General features: G+C 43.9%; 1 protein-coding gene across 5 annotated transcripts in view; it reads left to right on the top strand.

Moving 5' to 3' along the window:
* The window catches only part of LOC112253129 (echinoderm microtubule-associated protein-like 6), a 120,301-nt gene that overhangs the window by 99,522 nt on the left and 3,284 nt on the right, over positions 1 to 17,495 (top strand). Inside the window, exons 27-43 of one of the 5 annotated variants that reach the window (XM_024425080.2) lie at positions 305 to 431; positions 2,350 to 2,364; positions 3,320 to 3,328; positions 6,471 to 6,549; positions 6,793 to 6,922; positions 7,048 to 7,146; positions 7,484 to 7,504; positions 7,870 to 8,043; positions 8,215 to 8,423; positions 8,536 to 8,693; positions 9,317 to 9,431; positions 11,384 to 11,572; positions 11,818 to 11,990; positions 13,988 to 14,150; positions 16,132 to 16,235; positions 16,953 to 17,106; positions 17,362 to 17,462. In XM_024425080.2, the coding sequence (XP_024280848.2) occupies positions 305 to 431; positions 2,350 to 2,364; positions 3,320 to 3,328; positions 6,471 to 6,549; positions 6,793 to 6,922; positions 7,048 to 7,146; positions 7,484 to 7,504; positions 7,870 to 8,043; positions 8,215 to 8,423; positions 8,536 to 8,693; positions 9,317 to 9,431; positions 11,384 to 11,572; positions 11,818 to 11,990; positions 13,988 to 14,150; positions 16,132 to 16,235; positions 16,953 to 17,106; positions 17,362 to 17,462 (2,020 nt within the window). The remainder of the gene's footprint in view (positions 1 to 304; positions 432 to 2,349; positions 2,365 to 3,319; positions 3,329 to 6,470; positions 6,550 to 6,792; positions 6,923 to 7,047; positions 7,147 to 7,483; positions 7,505 to 7,869; positions 8,044 to 8,214; positions 8,424 to 8,535; positions 8,694 to 9,316; positions 9,432 to 11,383; positions 11,573 to 11,817; positions 11,991 to 13,987; positions 14,151 to 16,131; positions 16,236 to 16,952; positions 17,107 to 17,361; positions 17,463 to 17,495) is intronic. The other 4 variants (XM_024425081.2, XM_024425082.2, XM_024425083.2 and 1 more) reach the window with 4 other exon arrangements.

Here is a 17,495-nt window from a genome sequence, read left to right as displayed (position 1 = left end):
GGTTCAAACACCCAAGCCAACAAGGGGAAAAATCTGTCTGTGCCCTTTGGCAAGGCACTTAACACTGTAGTACTATGTCTGACCCTGTAAAAAAGCACATTTCACTGCAACTATCCTGTGTATATGACAATAAAACATATATATTACTTTTTTTTATATACACATTCTTACAACTCTCTCACAATCTACTCTTAGAACTCCCATACAACATTCTCAACAGACACACACAAAGCTATCCTGATCAAATACACATTTTAAAACACTACTCTAATTGGCGAGTCTCTTCCTGTGGGCGTGTCTGTAGGGTATGACAGTGATGTGGCAAGGGAGAACAGCATCAACTACACCACTAAGATCTATGCTGTCAGCATCCGGGGTATGTGTGGCATCAAACCCCACCAGCAACTGAAGGAGGTGTCACCAGAGGAAAGGTACACCCCCACACCTCTGTCTCTGCCCACGTTTCCCTTCCTTCTCTAAATGACTGAACTGTACAGATTTTGTTTTGGGACTGGTAGTTGTCACTTAGTGATAGAGCTTAAACATTAGAGTGTCTTGGTCCCTGACCATTGTGCTGTGTGTAGATTTAAAACAATTTAAAGTCTGAGGCAGTGACAATAAAAAAATGCCCAAGTTTTATCTGTTATGTTAGGCCTCAAAAGACTGTTAAAGTCTTGATCCTAATCAGGCTGCCATCAGCCTCCAACACCATTTGATTGTCTACACAGGAATGCTTATAGAGTCCTCTGGTGTCAGAAACAGGAACTGTAACTGTCTACCAGTACACATCTATATGAGTATTATTCATATATACAGTATTTATACCTTTTGTAAAGCCTCAGAGGTGGTCATTGTAGGGTTGACATGGATATAGAGTTTGGTCTTGCTTTTTTATGATACAGAGTAAGTTGACTTTTTCAGTGCTTAGCTGACAGCATTTGAAGTTTAAGGGAAGACTGTGTGGGGTTTGTTTTCATGTTAGACTATTTCAAATGGAGTAGGAGGCCTGATTTAGTTTGATAGACATATACTCTTTACCTATCTGTACTACTTGCATTAAAAAACAAGACATTATATGCTCATAGAAAGATCTTTATCCCCAGTTCTATGTTATTTCTTTCTGCACTTTATGAGTGTACACATGTGCCTTATGTGTCCTCTCTCTAATACGCTCTCTCTATTCACCTCTGTTGCTATGATACTGTGGATTGTCCTGGGCATGCATTGTGGATGTAGCCCATTGATATGGCATGCCGTGTGCATGTTTTATGTTTGATCCATCTATCTGTGGATTGTTGGGTGTACGTGTTTGGGTTGTAGTCTGTGTGGTGTTACAGTATGAGATAGCATGTTCTTGTGGCTTGTGAAGGTATCTTGACATTAGTATTACACAATGTTATGTGCATGTGTAGCAGGTGTTCTCTCTTGAGCTTCTATGTGATATATGTTGCTATGATACCGATATGTTGTGTATACAGTACCTATACAGTATCATTGGTATGATCTCAGTTGCTTCGAGACTGTATCGAATATTGCCACATCAGTGGTTCCCCCATCAATATAAATGGCTTATCAGCTATGTGCAGCTAGGGGAAGTCAAAAATATACTGTGGAAATAGCATGTATAGCCCGAGGAGACAATGATTGATTTTTGTCAAAGCCAAAGGTTGCGTTGCCACAAATTGTATTCTAAGTCATAAAATTGGCATTATTTACCATGACGCTCCCCACTATTTTCCATTATTGTCACATATAGCAGTGCTGTTATGTATGGAAGACTTTGACTTTGTCCATTCTCTTTCATATAATGTGTAGAATAACATTTACCCAATTATACAGCATCACAGAATGACAGGAAACATGAAATAGTTACAGAACATGAACCAGTGAAGAACCTATCATATGCTATCTGGGAGGCTCACAACGTCCATTTCTGCAACAACTAAGAGCATTGAACCTCGAGGCTCAACTTCTTGTTTTGGTGCCCTGGCTACCACGCTCTAACAGCGTGAAGGTAACCAGTGCACATGTGCAGATACTGTGTGTGACTGTGTGAGAGCAAAGTCTTGCGTCTCGCTCATCTCATTATCTGCGGTGCTGCTCGCGGCAACGTCATTTCACTGAGTCTACCTTTGAAAGATGCATTATAAAGGTGTAATTTCAGCCAGTAGTTTTAAAAGTAGTGCTCACAATCCAAAACAGGTCCCCGACAATTGTATACGACGTAATCCATTTCTTATTATATGTCACAAATTCCAATTCGTAGAATGTTAAGAATTTGTAAGTGCTTAACATCCTGTTCAATCTCTTTAATATCTCTCTTGTGTTTTAACTTGCATTCCTTTGGAGGCAGGGCATTGTCAAGTAAGTATGACCTATGCATACATTCTGTGTTAGCTATGGGATGTGGGTGGTATTTCCTTACATTGGATGTGAAGAGATGAGTATTTTATTTTATTGAGTGTGTAGGTAGAATATCTAACATGCAATAGAATACATGGTGTTATTTTAATCCAGGGATTTCAACAGAATTTTCCATGTTTTTCCTTTTATAACCATACATACTTGACATTTTATCCAAAAGTGTTTGTTATTTCACTGATCTCCTATAATGGTCCTACAGGAAGCAGTTGAAAAGGCTGTATTTTCTAGTCATCTATTTATATGGACTATGGGCATAATCTCCCATAGCCCATGGATCTCAATATCACTCATATTGCTCAAAGTATGGCCAATGTGAAGTTATGTCAACTGCATGAGTAAGACATTTTATTTCAGGTCCTTTTGGGTCATTTGTATCACAATTTATTTTGTAGGGTACTCTGAGTACAATGATGATTTACCAAGTGATGCTGGAGGAGACCAGTTCTTTCTTTCTGTTTCTGTCTCTCCCCCTCTCTTTTCTTCTTCCCCTCTCATGGAGCCCCAGACATCACAGGACCTTGTTTTCCCATAACCCCTTGGGGGTTGAGATCGAGGCACTGACTCATTTCTCTCTTCCTGTGCCCTTCCTCCTCCTCTCATAGGAGCTCTATTGCACAGTTTGCACAGGGACCCCAGGGTATGACCCCCTCCCCTTATCGCTCTGTAGACTGGTGCACTCTCTCATTCCACACTTCTCCTACGAGCTGTCTCTCTTTCTAGCATGCTGACAGCAGGCTGATGGCCAGAGCATGGTGTGCACCAGGCAGAAATGACAGCTAATAGCTCTCCAGGTTGCTTTTTGCATGAGCATAGAGCCTTTATAGCTATATTGAGTCCCCTCGGACTCCGACCTGTCCTCTAAACCTCTCACTTGGTTCTGTCCACTGCTCTCAAGGGGATCCAGGTAAAGTGGGCTACTTGTGTCTATCACGCTGTGTGCGTACACTGTGGGTCCAGGTCCACGTGTTTCTCTGTGACGTTCTGTATGTACTTGCATGGTGGCAGTCAGCTCATCTCATTCCCATCTGATCAGAACTGCATGTTTGCATCCAGACTGCAGAGTTTCACACCCAGTGGGGCTTTTTTCCCATCTTCTCTTTCTTGTTCAGATAGAGACATGGAGCTAGGCAGCCTCACTCTATGACTCTCTAGTTCAAAAAAGGTTCAATAAAACATAACATTTATTAAAATGATTCTACAATCCTGGCTCAGCATGTAAAATGTTGCAATCAGTCCTTAGGAGTTAGTTACAACACTACTACAGATATTCAATCTGCGGTGTTATGTGTGGCAACACTAAACTCTGACATGCTGATTGAAGTCACTTCAGAGCACGTAGACACTGATAATATTGTTAAAACACGTGTGGAAGAGGGAGTCTGATTACCAAATGAAATAGGAGAAAGTAGATGTTGGAAATATTAGCTCCCTGCCGTGCATGATCATCCAAACAATGCTGGTTAAATGCTGTTCAGACAAACAGAGAACGACGGTAGTGTCTTGTCAGCTGTAAGGAGTGTAAACTATGTATGTGATCACAGCTATCACCTTTGGGCTAGTAATTTGTGAGCTGGAACCTTGTCTTGTATGACACGGCTGTAGTTCTACCAGGCCATTGCACACAGTGCTGGTGCTGTATGACTAATGCTTCTGCATTGTCTTTGCACTGTTCAACCTCCTGTTGGATTTCAACCTCCAAGGGCTTCTTCAATATGTGTTTCCCTGTTAAGTTGTAGACTCTGTCTGTCAGTGTGTGTGCGCACAGGAGCATGCACACATTCTCGTGAACCTTTGACAACCTATGTTAAGGACCAATAACTTAATAAATCAAATCAAATCAAACTGTATTTGTCAAATGCGCCGAATACAACAAGTGTAGACCTTACCGTGAAATGCTTACTTCAAAATTCTTAACCAACAGTGCAGCTCAGGAAGAGTTAAGAAAATATTTACCAAATAAACTAAAGTTAAAAAAATAATACAATAACATAACAATAACGAGGTTTATACAGGGGGTACCAGTACAGAGTCAGTGTGCGGGGGTACAGGTTAGAGGTAATTTGTACATGTGGGTTGGGGTGAAGTGACTATGCATAGACTATAAACAGTGAGTAGCAGCAGTGTACAAAACAAATGGAGGGAGGGGGGTCGATGTGATAGTCCGATGGCCATTTGATTAATTGTTCAGCAGTCTTATGGCTTGGGGGTAGAAGCTGTTTAGGAGCCTTTTGGACTTGGCGCTCAGGTACCACTTGCCGTGCGGTAGCAGAGAAAACAGTCTATGACTTGGGTGACTGGAGTCTCTGACAATTTTATGGGCTTTCTTCTGACACCGCCTATTATATAGGTCCTGGATTGCAGGAAGCTTGGCCCCAGTGATGCACTGGGCAGTACTCACTACCCTCTGTAGTGCCTTACGGTCAGATGCCCAGCAGTTGCCATACCAGGCAGTGATGCCACTACAGCCCATTTGATGTTAATGGGGGCCTGTTCGGCCCTCCTTTTCCTATAGTCCACAATCATCTCCTTTGTCTTGCTCACATTGAGGGAGAGGGTGTTGTCCTGGCACCACACTGCCAATTTTCTGACCTCCTCTCTAATAGTTGTTGGTGATCAGGCCTACCACTGCTGTGTCGTCAGCAAACTTAATGATGGTGTTGGAGTCGTGTTTGGCCACGCAGTCGTGGGTGAACAGGGAGTACAGGAGGGGACTAAGTACACAGCCCTGAGGGGCCCCAGTGTTGAGGATCAGCGTAGCAGATGTGTGGTTGCCTATCCTTACCACCTGGGGGCGGCCCGTCAGGAAGTCCAGGATCCAGTTGCAGAGGGAGGTGTTTAGTCCCAGGGTCCTTATCTTAGTGATGAGCTTCGTGGGCACTATGGTGTTGAACGCTGAGCTGTAGTCAATGAACAGCATTCTCACATAGGTGTTCCTTTTGTCCAGGTGGGAAAGGGCAGTGTGGAGTGCTTCTATTCTTCCTTTAATGGCCCTTTGCTTTTGTGTCAGCTATCAATAGTATTGATATGTCAGATGTTTTACATGGTCTGTTAACCCCTGAGAGTGACCATGGACCTCAGGTCTCAGCCAGGACACATCACTGTGGTAACCAACTGCCTAGGAAGTCAAATTTTTTTAAGGAGAGTGGAATTCCACTCACTTTAAAGGGGCAATCTGTAATTGCTACATTAACTGCAGATTGCCTCTTTTTAAGTATTTATATTTTATAGTGATAGATTTCAATGAGGGGGGGGACAGAGAAGGAAATCCAGGGAAAGCCTCACTGAGACGCAGAGGTAGATGTGCTGCAGGTGGCAGTGTAGAGCTCCTAGAAACTGACTCAGAGACTGAGTGGAAATGTATTCTGTTGCTCATTGTGGCTCATTGCCATACATGTTAAATGTGGCCTCAGCCAACTGGTGTAATGTGTCATTATTGGTGTGATCCTTATGTGAAAGTTGACGCTTGTTAACATTGTGAATGTGATGTGCCCACCTTGGTGATATATGTGCAGTGGCTGGCAAAAATTCATACATGTGGAAAATGTAATAGGAAAAATGTCAGTGATGTATACAATTTATTCAATTTTATGTAGCACTGAATCTGTCTGTAGATATTGTGTTATATACTGTGTGTGCTTCATGTGGGACACTGAATGTTTGTGTATTATAAACAGTAAAGGCTATTATGAGTGATTAACAAACAATGATGTACTGTAGACATGCTTAACAAGGTTTCTATTCAGAGGGATATGACTGATTGCAGCTGTTTTGTACTCTCTGAGTTCCTCAAGCTGTAGTTTAGTACATAGATATTTTCTTTCTCACACTCTCTCTTATCTTTCTTTCTTTGTTTCTATCACTCTCATGTCAGACTAGAGAGACATTTTATAACTTGGCCTAATCTATCCTTAATGTGGCATTTCTGTGCCCTGTAATGAAATTGCTCTGAGAAAACACAACTTGGTTCTGTGGTACACATGTTAATATACTGTATCTGTCCAATATATCTACTGTGTGAGGCAGTACTATCGGTTTACTCACTGCAGGCCACCTGTTAGCCGAGCTGCTCCCCAACCAGAGAAGCTGCAGAAGAACAATATCACCAAAAAGAAGAAGCTTGTCGAGGTTTGTCTCACGGTGGTGTTGATGTTAACTCTGAATAACTTTGATGTCATACTCAACACAATGTTACAAAATCTAATTTTATTGGTCACATACACATATTTTGCAGATATTATTGTGGGTGTGGCGAAATGCTTGTGTCTTGTTAAATTTTTAACCTTAATTTTTATTTATTTTTATGAACCATTGTTGGGTACGTTTGGTGCGCTGTGGGATGTGATTGGTCGGTGATGTGTGTACTTCCAGGACCTGGTTCTGGACCACGTGTTTGGGTTCAGGGGCTTTGATTGTCGTAACAACCTTCACTACCTCAACGACGGCGCCGACATCGTCTTCCACACAGCAGCTACGGCCATGGTGCACAGCCTCTCCACTGGTACAGCTACGTGTTGTCACTTTCAGATACCATACTCAGTGTTGACATCAGGACTTGTGATTTTCAAAGGCGTGTACATGATAAGATGAAGATGAACTCTGTGTTTTAATGCTATTTTTCCTCAGGGACTCAGAGTTTCTACTTGGAGCATACAGACGACATCCTCTGTTTGACCGTCAATCAACATCCTAAATACAAAAATGTCATCGCTACAGGACAGATTGGTATGTACTGTACTGCAGTGAATGAACATGTTTTATTTGATTGTGATTATGCGTTGACATATTTTGCATGTACTTATCCATAGCATTTGTGTGTGGGCTGAGTGTGGGCATATGAGAGAGAGAGAGAGATATTGAATGCCCATGTTTAGCCTTATCATAGCATTTTTCTGGGACTTTGTTGAGGACCTGTTCAGTCTACATTGACACATTTTGTTTGTTGCTAGAAGTCATTTTTTATTGGTGCTTAATATCATGGCCCTCAGCAGCATCTGAGAAGGCACTCACTTTAGATTGAATTTGTTCTTTTGCCTAATTTCCCATCGCTCACACACCACAGGTGAAGTGACAGACCTGCCAGGTAAACAGCCCGTCCAGATTGACCTTTACAGTGTGCCCTACAGTTACTATGCCTATGGGCCGGTTTCCCGGACACAGATAAATCCCAGTCCTACAATAAAAAAGAAAGCTCAATGAAAAAAAAATCTGAATCTATGTCGGGGAAACCACCCCTATAGGTTTACCCTCTTATTGCTGTTCTCCTGCAGTTTCCCAGTGGCCTGTCCTGTGTTTTCTATCCTCCAGTAGTTATCCCTCTGTATTCAACCCTACTTTTCTGACCTTTTTTACCCAGTACTATAATACAGCCAATCAATTGCCCTGGACTGCTCCATACTGTAGCCCTGTATACTGGATCAGACTATGGTGGTTTTCTCTGTGCTCCAGGCACCACCCCCTCCATCCATGTGTGGGACGCCATGAGTAAACAGACGCTGTCCATCCTGCGCTGCTCTCACGCCAAGGGGGTGGGCTACGTCAACTTCAGCGCCACGGGAAAGCTGCTGCTCTCTGTGGGGGTGGAGCCTGAACACACCATCACTGTGTGGCGCTGGCAGGAAGGTGAGCCATTCTGACCCTGGTAATATTCACTGAGATGGTGGTAGGCTACAGCTTAGATTGGTCTGGGCATTTTTGGGATTGCTAATCCTAACAATGTTGTTAGATATCACTCTGTAACTGTAAATAGCAGGTCATAGGAGTGTTTGTGCTTGTGTGGGTTACCCTGTCCAGGTGCTAAAGTGACCAGTAAAGGTGGCCATCCAGACAGGATCTTCGTAGTTGAGTTCCGGCCAGACTCCGACTCTCAGTTTGTGTCTGTTGGGATCAAGCACATCAAGTTCTGGACACTAGCTGGAGGCTCTCTCATGTATAAGAAGGGAGTGGTGGGCTCAGTGGAGGACGGCAGGATGCAGACCATGTTGTCTGTGGCCTTTGGTGCGGTGAGTATCGACAGAATTTGACACTCTTTAGTCTACCCTAATGGGTAGTAATTCATTTCAGAGATACATTAAACGGTTTCATGATCCTGAGCTGTAGTTTCTCTTCCTCCAGAATAACCTAACATTCACAGGTGCTATAAATGGGGATGTGTACGTGTGGAGAGACCACTTCCTGCTTCGTGTCGTGGCTAAAGCCCACACCGGGCCAGTGTTCACCATGTACACCACACTGAGGGACGGCCTCATCGTCACAGGGGGCAAGGAGAGGCCGTGAGTACCGTACTGCTGCACGACCATTTACAGTTTACATTTTAGTCATTTACTTATCCAGAGTGACTTACAGGAGAAATTAGGGTTAGGTGCCTTGCTCAAGGGTACATCGACTGATTTTTCACCTAGTCAGCTCAGGGATTTGAAACAGTGACTGTTCGGTTACTGGCCCAATGCTCTTAAAGGGATATTTTGGCAATGAGGCCATTTTTCTACTAGTATGCTAGTAGATATTCATAGACTTCCAGTCATTACACTAACTACCTAACTAACTTCCTTCATACTGGACACAGAGACAGACATAAAAATGGTGTCCACTAGTTCATCGGACTCAGGGAAAGTATTTGTTTAACCGCTAGGCTACCTGCTGCCAAGACCACTGACAATCAGAATGATATCTTTATAACACTGACCTACTTGAGACAACACCATTAATCCCACCTAAATTAACAAGGCACACTAGCACCAAAAATCACATCTGGAATTCCATTGGATTACTTTAAGAATAGTTCTGAATCTCGGTTAACCCTCTATCCTCTATGATGATGATACATTGATGATTATGATGGTGTGTTTGCATGTGTGTGTGTGTGTGCGTGTGTGTGCATGCATGCACATTTCAGTACAAAGGAGGGCGGTGCAGTGAAACTGTGGGACCAGGAGATGAAGCGTTGCCGAGCGTTCCAGCTGGAGACGGGCCAAACTGTTGAGTGTGTGAGGTCCGTCTGTCGAGGAAAGGTGAGTTCAGCACAGCCAGGGCACACAGCAGTGAAAGAGACTTTGAGCATGTCTACAGCAGATGTTTAATCTTAAAGCAACTCACAGAACAATCCTTTTGGAAATAAACGTACTGTCACAATGTTTTATATATATATATATAAATATGATATATATATATATGATATTCAATTGATATTCTCTATATTAAATATCTCTATCTCTCTCTCTATATATATATATATATATATATATATATATATATAGAGAGAGATAGAGATTGTATAGAGATTGAGATAGAGATGTATATATATATATATACACTGCTCAAAAAAATAAAGGGAACACTTAAACAACACAATGTAACTCCAAGTCAATCACACTTCTGTGAAATCAAACTGTCCACTTAGGAAGCAACACTGATTGACAATAGACAACAGGTGGAAATTATAGGCAATTAGCAAGAAACCCCCAATAAAGGAGTGGTTCTGCAGGTGATAACCACAGACTACTTCTCAGTTCCTATGCTTCCTGGCTGATGTTTTGGTCACTTTTGAATGCTGGCGGTGCTTTCACTCTAGTGGTAGCATGAGACTGTCTACAACCCACACAAGTGGCTCAGGTAGTGCAGCTCATCCAGGATGGCACATCAATGTGAGCTGTGGCAAGAAGGTTTGCTGTGTCTGTCAGCGTAGTGTCCAGAGCATGGAGGCGCTACCAGGAGACAGGCCAGTACATCAGGAGACGTGGAGGAGGCCATAGGAGGGCAACAACCCAGCAGCAGGACCGCTACCTCCGCCTTTGTGCAAGGAGGAGCAGGAGGAGCACTGCCAGAGCCCTGCAAAATGACCTCCAGCAGGCCACAAATGTGCATGTGTCTGCTCAAACGGTCAGAAACAGACTCCATGAGGGTGGTATGAGGGCCCGACGTCCACAGGTGGGGGTTGTGCTTACAGCCCAACACCATGCAGGACGTTTGGCATTTGCCAGAGAACACCAAGATTGGCAAATTCGCCCTGTGCTCTTCACAGATGAAAGCAGGTTCACACTGAGCACATGTGACAGTCTGGAGACGCCGTGGAGAACGTTCTGCTGCCTGCAACATACTCCTCCAGCATGACCGGTTTGGCGGTGGGTCAGTCATGGTGTGGAGTGGCATTTCTTTGGGGGGCCGTACAGCCCTCCATGTGCTCGCCAGAGGTAGCCTGACTGCCATTAGGTACCGAGATGAGATCCTCAGACCCCTTGTGAGAACATATACTGGTGTGGTTGGCCCTGGGTTCCTCCTAATGCAAGACAATGCTACACCTCATGTGGCTGGAGTGTGTCAGCAGTTCCTGCAAGAGGAAGGCATTGATGCTATGGACTGGCTTGCCCCTTCCCCAGACCTGAATCCAATTGAGCACATCTGGGACATCATGTCTCGCTCCATCCACCAACGCCACGTTGCACCACAGACTGTCCAGGAGTTGGCGGATGCTTTAGTCCAGGTCTGGGAGGAGATCCTTTAGGAGACCATCCGCCACTTCATCAGGAGCATGCCCAGGCGTTGTAGGGAGGTCATACAGGCACGTGGAGGCCACACACACTACTGAGCCTCATTTTGACTTGTTTTAAGGACATTACATCAAAGTTGGATCAGCCTGTAGTGTGGTTTTCCACTTTAATTTTGAGTGTGACTCCAAATCCAGACCTCCATGGGTTGATAAATTTGATTTCCATTGATCATTTTTGTGTGATTTTGTTGTCAGCACATTCAACTATGTAAAGAAAAAAGTATTTAATACGAATATTTCATTCATTCAGATCTAGGATGTGTTATTTTAGTGTTCCCTTTATTTTTTTGAGCAGTGTATAATACTTTAGTCATTTAGCAGACGCTCTTAGCGATATGGATTGAAGCGAGCCCTAAGTCTATAGCTAGGATTTTGAAGGGTTAAAAACAGTAACCTTCTTGTGTCCCTGTCTACCAGGGTAAGATATTGGTAGGTACAAAGGATGGTGAGATCATTGAGGTGGGAGAGAAGAACGCTGCATCCAACATCCTGATCAACGGTCACATGCAGGGCGAGATCTGGGGCCTGGCCACCCACCCCTCTAAAAACCTGTTCATCTCCACCAGCGACGACAGCACCATCCGCATATGGGACCTGGACGACAAGGTACAGCACAAATAAATACTATGTGGTTCCAATGGTCTGCTGAGCTATGAAGTTGCGTTTGAACTTATGTTGAATGTCTTAATTGATTTATTGGCGAAACAACTTTTTTGAATCACAAATCTGTGTGTAAATAGGTTTGTGTTCTTGGTTTCCTTTGCACCTGAATTTAGTTAACCGTTGAATGGCAAAATACCGTCCTATGTCATGTTTTGTTGTCTACAACCCTGCGTCCATTTCCCTGCTAGAAACTGCTGAACAAGGTGAGCCTGGGCCACCCAGCCAAGTGTGCCAGCTACAGTCCTGATGGTGAGATGGTGTCTGTGGGCATGAAGAATGGGGAGTTCATCATCCTCCTCACCAACTCACTCAAGATGTGGGGCAAGAAACGAGACCGCAGTGCTGCCATACAGGACATCAGGTAAGAACTGAGGGGACATAGGAGCTACCTGGAGCACTTTGGCTAGACTCCTGTCCACCTCCTGGCAGTAACCCTAGCATTATATGCACATCCTTGCAGTAACTAGAATCAGCCCTAACCCTAGCTTCATGTCCACATCCTGGCAGTAACCCTAGCATCAGCCCTAACCCTAGCTTTATATGCACATCCTTGCAGTAACTAGCATCAGCCCTAACCCTAGCTTTATGTGCACATCCTTGCAGTAACCCTAGCATCAGCCCTAACCCTAGCTTCATGTCCACATCCTGGCAGTAACCCTAGCATCAGCACTAACCCTAGCTTCATGTCCACATCCTGGCAGTAACCCTAGCATCAGCCCTAACCCTAACTTCATGTCCACATCCTGGCAATAACTCTAGCATCAGCCCTAACCCTAGCTTCATGTCCACATCCTGGCAATAACTCTAGCATCAGCCCTAACCCTAGCTTCATGTCCACATCCTGGCAATAACTAACCCTAACTTCATTTCCACATCCTGGCAGTAACCCTAGCATCAGCCCTAACCCTAACTTCATGTCCACATCCTGGCAATAACTAACCCTAGCATCAGCCCTAACCCTAGCTTCATGTCCACATCCTGGCTGTAAATCTTGCCCTAGCATCAGCCCTAACCCTAACTTCATGTCCACATCCTGGCAATAACTAACCCTAGCATCAGCCCTAACCCTAGCTTCATGTCCACATCCTGGCAATAACTAACCCTAGCATCAGCCCTAACCCTAACTTCATGTCCACATCCTGGCAATAACTAACCCTAGCATCAGCCCTAACCCTAGCTTCATGTCCACATCCTGGCTGTAAATCTTGCCCTAGCATCAGCACTTCATGTCCACATCCTCAATAATCCCTAGCATTCAACCCTAGCTTCATGTCCACATCCTGGCAAAATAATAGCATCAGGCTTCATGTAACCCTGTAAACGTAGCATCATGTCCTCATCCCAGTTTACATCAGGCAAGTAATTATTACATCAGGCAGCATTCGAAAATGAACTAATTTATTGGACCAGTGCCATTGATAATGACTAGCACCATTGCTAACTAGCAACGCTGGCCCCATTTTCTCAAAGAGTTATGGGATATTAGAACCCTGTTGTCTTAACCTTTGACATCTTTTATTTATTTATTTTTTACCCCTTTTTCTCCCCAATTTCGTGGTGTCCAATTGTTTTTAGTAGCTACTATCTTTTCTCATCGCTACAACTCCCGTACGGGCTCGGGAGAGACGAAGGTGGAAAGTCATGCGTCCTCCGATACACAACCCAACCAAGCCGCACTGCTTCTTAACACAGCGCCATCCAACCCGGAAGCCAGCCGCACCAATGTGTCAGAGGATACACCGTGCACCTGGCAACCTTGGTTAGCGCGCACTGCGCCCGGCCCGCCACAGGAGTCGCTGGTGCGCGATGAGACAAGGATTTCCCTACCGGCCAAACCCTCCCTAACCCGGGCGACGCTAGGCCAATTGTGCGTCGCCCCACGGACGTCCCGGTCGCGGCCGGTTACGACAGAGCCTGGGCGCGAACTCAGTCTCTGGTTTCACAGCTGGCGCTGCAGTACAGCGCCCTTAACCACTGCGCCACCCGGGAGGCAACCTTTGACATCTTCAACCTAGGTTCAAACCTAACCTCAACCACAACCCTAACCTCAACCACAACCCTGGAAACAACCCTAACCCTAACCCACAACCCTAACCCTAACCTCAACCACAAACCTAACAGTGCTTCATGTCCACATCCTGGTTCAATCCTAACTCTAGCCTCAAAACTAGCCTGTTTCATGTCCAAATCCCTGTTCAATCTTAAGACTGATTTAACCAAAAGGGGGAAGTGAACTAATTTTAAATGGCATTGGGTCAGTTAAAGGCCAGTCAATTACATTTTAATTATGAGAATGTTTGTGTGGTTCAATGTCATATATACATTATGTACAGTATGTCTATTCTGTGACCCTCTCAGGTTCAGTCCAGACAAACACCTCCTGGCAGTGGGCTCAGTGGAGAGTACGGTTGACCTGTATGACCTTACATTGGGCCCCACACTCAACCGCGTGGGCTACTGTAAGGACATCTCCAGCTTCGTTATCCAGATGGACTTCTCTGCAGACAGCAGGTTCATCGAGGTATGCCACACTGAACGGGAAGTAGAATACAGCTGGAGGGGTTTTAAAAACAGACTAAGTCTTGTTGTTATACAAGCCATGGGGGTTTTGATAGGCTGACATACATACTGGATTTTCTAAACCGCACACAAAATAGATAGTGGAATGAGGTCCATTTTATTTTGCTGTCAAGGTCATTATGTTTGAATAGTCTAAAAGCCTTCTTTTTTTTTACCATCATGGCAACCGTGTCAGTGTTGTCTTTTTAATACAGCCATCTTGACCATTTGATCATGTTGCACAGTGTGTTCTCACCATGATGGATACTCGTATATCCATTCCAAAGCATGCTGAGAGTGGAAAACACCTATATTTAGACTCACACATATATGGCAGGCAGGTCATAATCGTTTATAGCCAAGTCCCCTTCTAGTTAACAGTAGCGTGGAGCCACCCCAGAGTAACCCGACAGGCTTCAGTGTGCTAAAAAAGGAGCCCTATCTGAGGTATTTGAGGTATTCCTATAGACTCAGACCCATTCTTTGCTGTTATGGAAAGCTTTAGCCCTTTTACGGAGTGTCGCTATGACTGCCACATGAAGACCAGAGAAAGAGTACGATGGTGACTTGGCCTTCTAAATTTAACCTGTCCTCAGCGTACAATTACAAGTACATGTGACTGTGCCTTGAAGGGGAGGGACAAGTATAGTTTGCCATGGTCCTCCTGTAATTTTAAGTTATAGACACAGGCGTCCTTCCTAACTCAGTTCTCGGAGAGGACGTAAACCACTCGGATTTCACCATGAGGCCAATGGTGACTTTAAAACAGTTAGTTTAATGGCTGTGATAGAAAACTAAGGACGGATCAACAACATTGTAGTTACTCCACAATACTAAACTAAATGACAGAGTGAAAAGAAGGAAGCCTGTACAGAATAAATATCCCAAAACATGCATCCTGTTTGCAATAAGGGACTAAAGTAAAACTGCCAAAAATGTGGCAAAGAAAATTCACTTTATGTCTTGAATACAAAGTGATATGTTTGGGGCAAATCCAATATGACACTGAGTGCCACTCTTCATATTTACGAGCATGGTGGTGGCTGTCATGTTATTGTCATCTGCAAGGATTAGGGAGTTTTTTAGGATAAAAAGAAACGGAATAGAGCTAAGCACAGGAAAAATCCTAAATCCTCCTGGTTCAGTCTACAGACACTGGGAGACACATTCACCTTTCAGCAGGACAATAACCGAAAACACAAGACCAAATATACACTGGAGCTACTTACCAAGACAACATTGAATGTTCCTGAGTGGCATAGTTACAGTTTTGACTTAAATCGTTTTGACAATCTATGACAAGACTTGAAAATCTGTCTAGCAATGATCAACAACAACCAACTTGACAGAGCTTGAATACATTTTTTTAAAGAATGTGGAAAATATTGTACAATCTTGGTGTGCAAAGCTCTTAGACCCACCCAGAATGACTCACAGCTGTATTTGTTGCCAAAGGTGACTCTAACATGTTTTTTAATTTGTTTAATTTTACCTTTATTTTACTAGGCAAGTCAGTTAAGAACAAATTCTTATTTTCAATGACGGCCTAGGAACAGTGGGTTAACTGCCTGTTCAGGGGCAGAACGACAGATTTTGTACCTTGTCAGCTCGGGGATTTGAACTTGCAACCTTCCGGTTACTAGTCCAATGCTCTAACCACTAGTAAATTACATTTCATTTTCAAACATTTCTAAAAGCATGTTTTCACTTTGTCATTATGGGGTATTGTGTGTTGATGGGTGAGGGGGAAAAATGCATTTCATCCATTTTGAATTCCGGCTGTAACAACAAACTGTGGAATAAGTCGAGGGGTATGAATACTTTCTTAAGGCACAGTACACTAGATGACTGATGTATTTCAGACAGTTACAATATTCTGACCTCTGGTTGTGTGCATATGCATGAGTGTGTATTCTGATGTGTCACTGGCTGTGTGTCGACAGGTGTCCACAGGAAACTATAAGCGCCAGGTGCATGAGATGCCTTCTGGGAAAATGGTAACAGAACAGACTGTGATTGAGAGGATCACCTGGGCCACCTGGACCAGGTAGAATGATTCATTGTAGTCACTCGAATTTAATCAAACTCACATACTCTCCAAAATCAAACTGAGATCAATATTCAGTAAAGAATTCAAATATTGCATGGTAACACAATTGCGATATGGCGTCAACAACGGGAGCTAAAGATAATATCTCACTCGTAATATGGGAATGCAAGGTGAAGCGGTACAAAAACATTGCTGGTTCAACTTATTTTTGAGCTTTAGGCTCGTTGAAGCCATCTGGGCACGTTTGTGTACGGAAGTTTAGTGGGCACACCTAGACATGTTTTGTAGTTGTGTTTGGGTGTCTGTTATTGATCAATGGAATAATGGAGGTCAATCAATACTGTCTGCAGCACAGCAGTCACTGTTCACTTCTCATGAATAGACCCCAAACTTCCTCTAAATTCACTCTCCCCAAGGTTAATGGGTTAAAATACATTCTGCATATAGACCGTAGCATACTTATTTCGAAGCATGAACAGAAAAACAAATGTCTGGTTGAGATCTTTTACAGTATGCAGGAATATTTTTAAATGTTTTATATATGTTGCATATGTTTTACTACTGAGAAGAGTACGATAAAGTAATTCAGTTGACTTGGAGGAAACATTTAAAAAGGTTATTCTTTGGTGGACTAATGTCCTCTCAGTACTGGCAGGCGTGTGTTCAGCATATTCTGCAGTCTGAGCATGGCTCCTCTCTCTCATTCCTTCTCAGTATCCTGGGAGATGAGGTGCTGGGGATCTGGCCACGGAATGCTGATAAGGCTGACGTCAACTGTGCCTGTGTCTCCCACGCCGGCCTCAACGTGGTCACCGGGGACGACTTTGGACTGGTCAAGCTCTTCGACTTTCCCTGCACTGAGAAGTTTGTGAGTGCTTCACTTCCTCTCAACATCACTGGGATAGCTTTTAAAGATATGTAGTTACTGAAGCCATAGAACACAGACTGCTGGCTGGGGCTGCCCCAAGTGGGGTGGTGGGCCAGTATCCGAAAGGTCGCTGGTTTGAATCCCCGAGCCGACTGGATGAAAAACTATTTGTCCTTATTGCTCCTGTAAGTGCTCTGGATGAGAGCATTGGCAAAAAAAAAGTGTTTAATTAATACTTATTTTGATCCCCTACAGGCCAAACACAAGCGTTACTTTGGGCACTCGGCACACGTGACCAACATTCACTTCTCCTATGATGATAAATATGTGATCAGCACTGGAGGAGACGACTGCAGGTATGCAGAGCTTGTTACCGGGTTTAACCACGT

Source organism: Oncorhynchus tshawytscha, linkage group LG06, assembly GCF_018296145.1.
Source record: "Oncorhynchus tshawytscha isolate Ot180627B linkage group LG06, Otsh_v2.0, whole genome shotgun sequence".
Taxonomy (NCBI): domain Eukaryota; kingdom Metazoa; phylum Chordata; class Actinopteri; order Salmoniformes; family Salmonidae; genus Oncorhynchus; species Oncorhynchus tshawytscha.
This window is presented reverse-complemented; position numbering and strand designations above follow the sequence as displayed.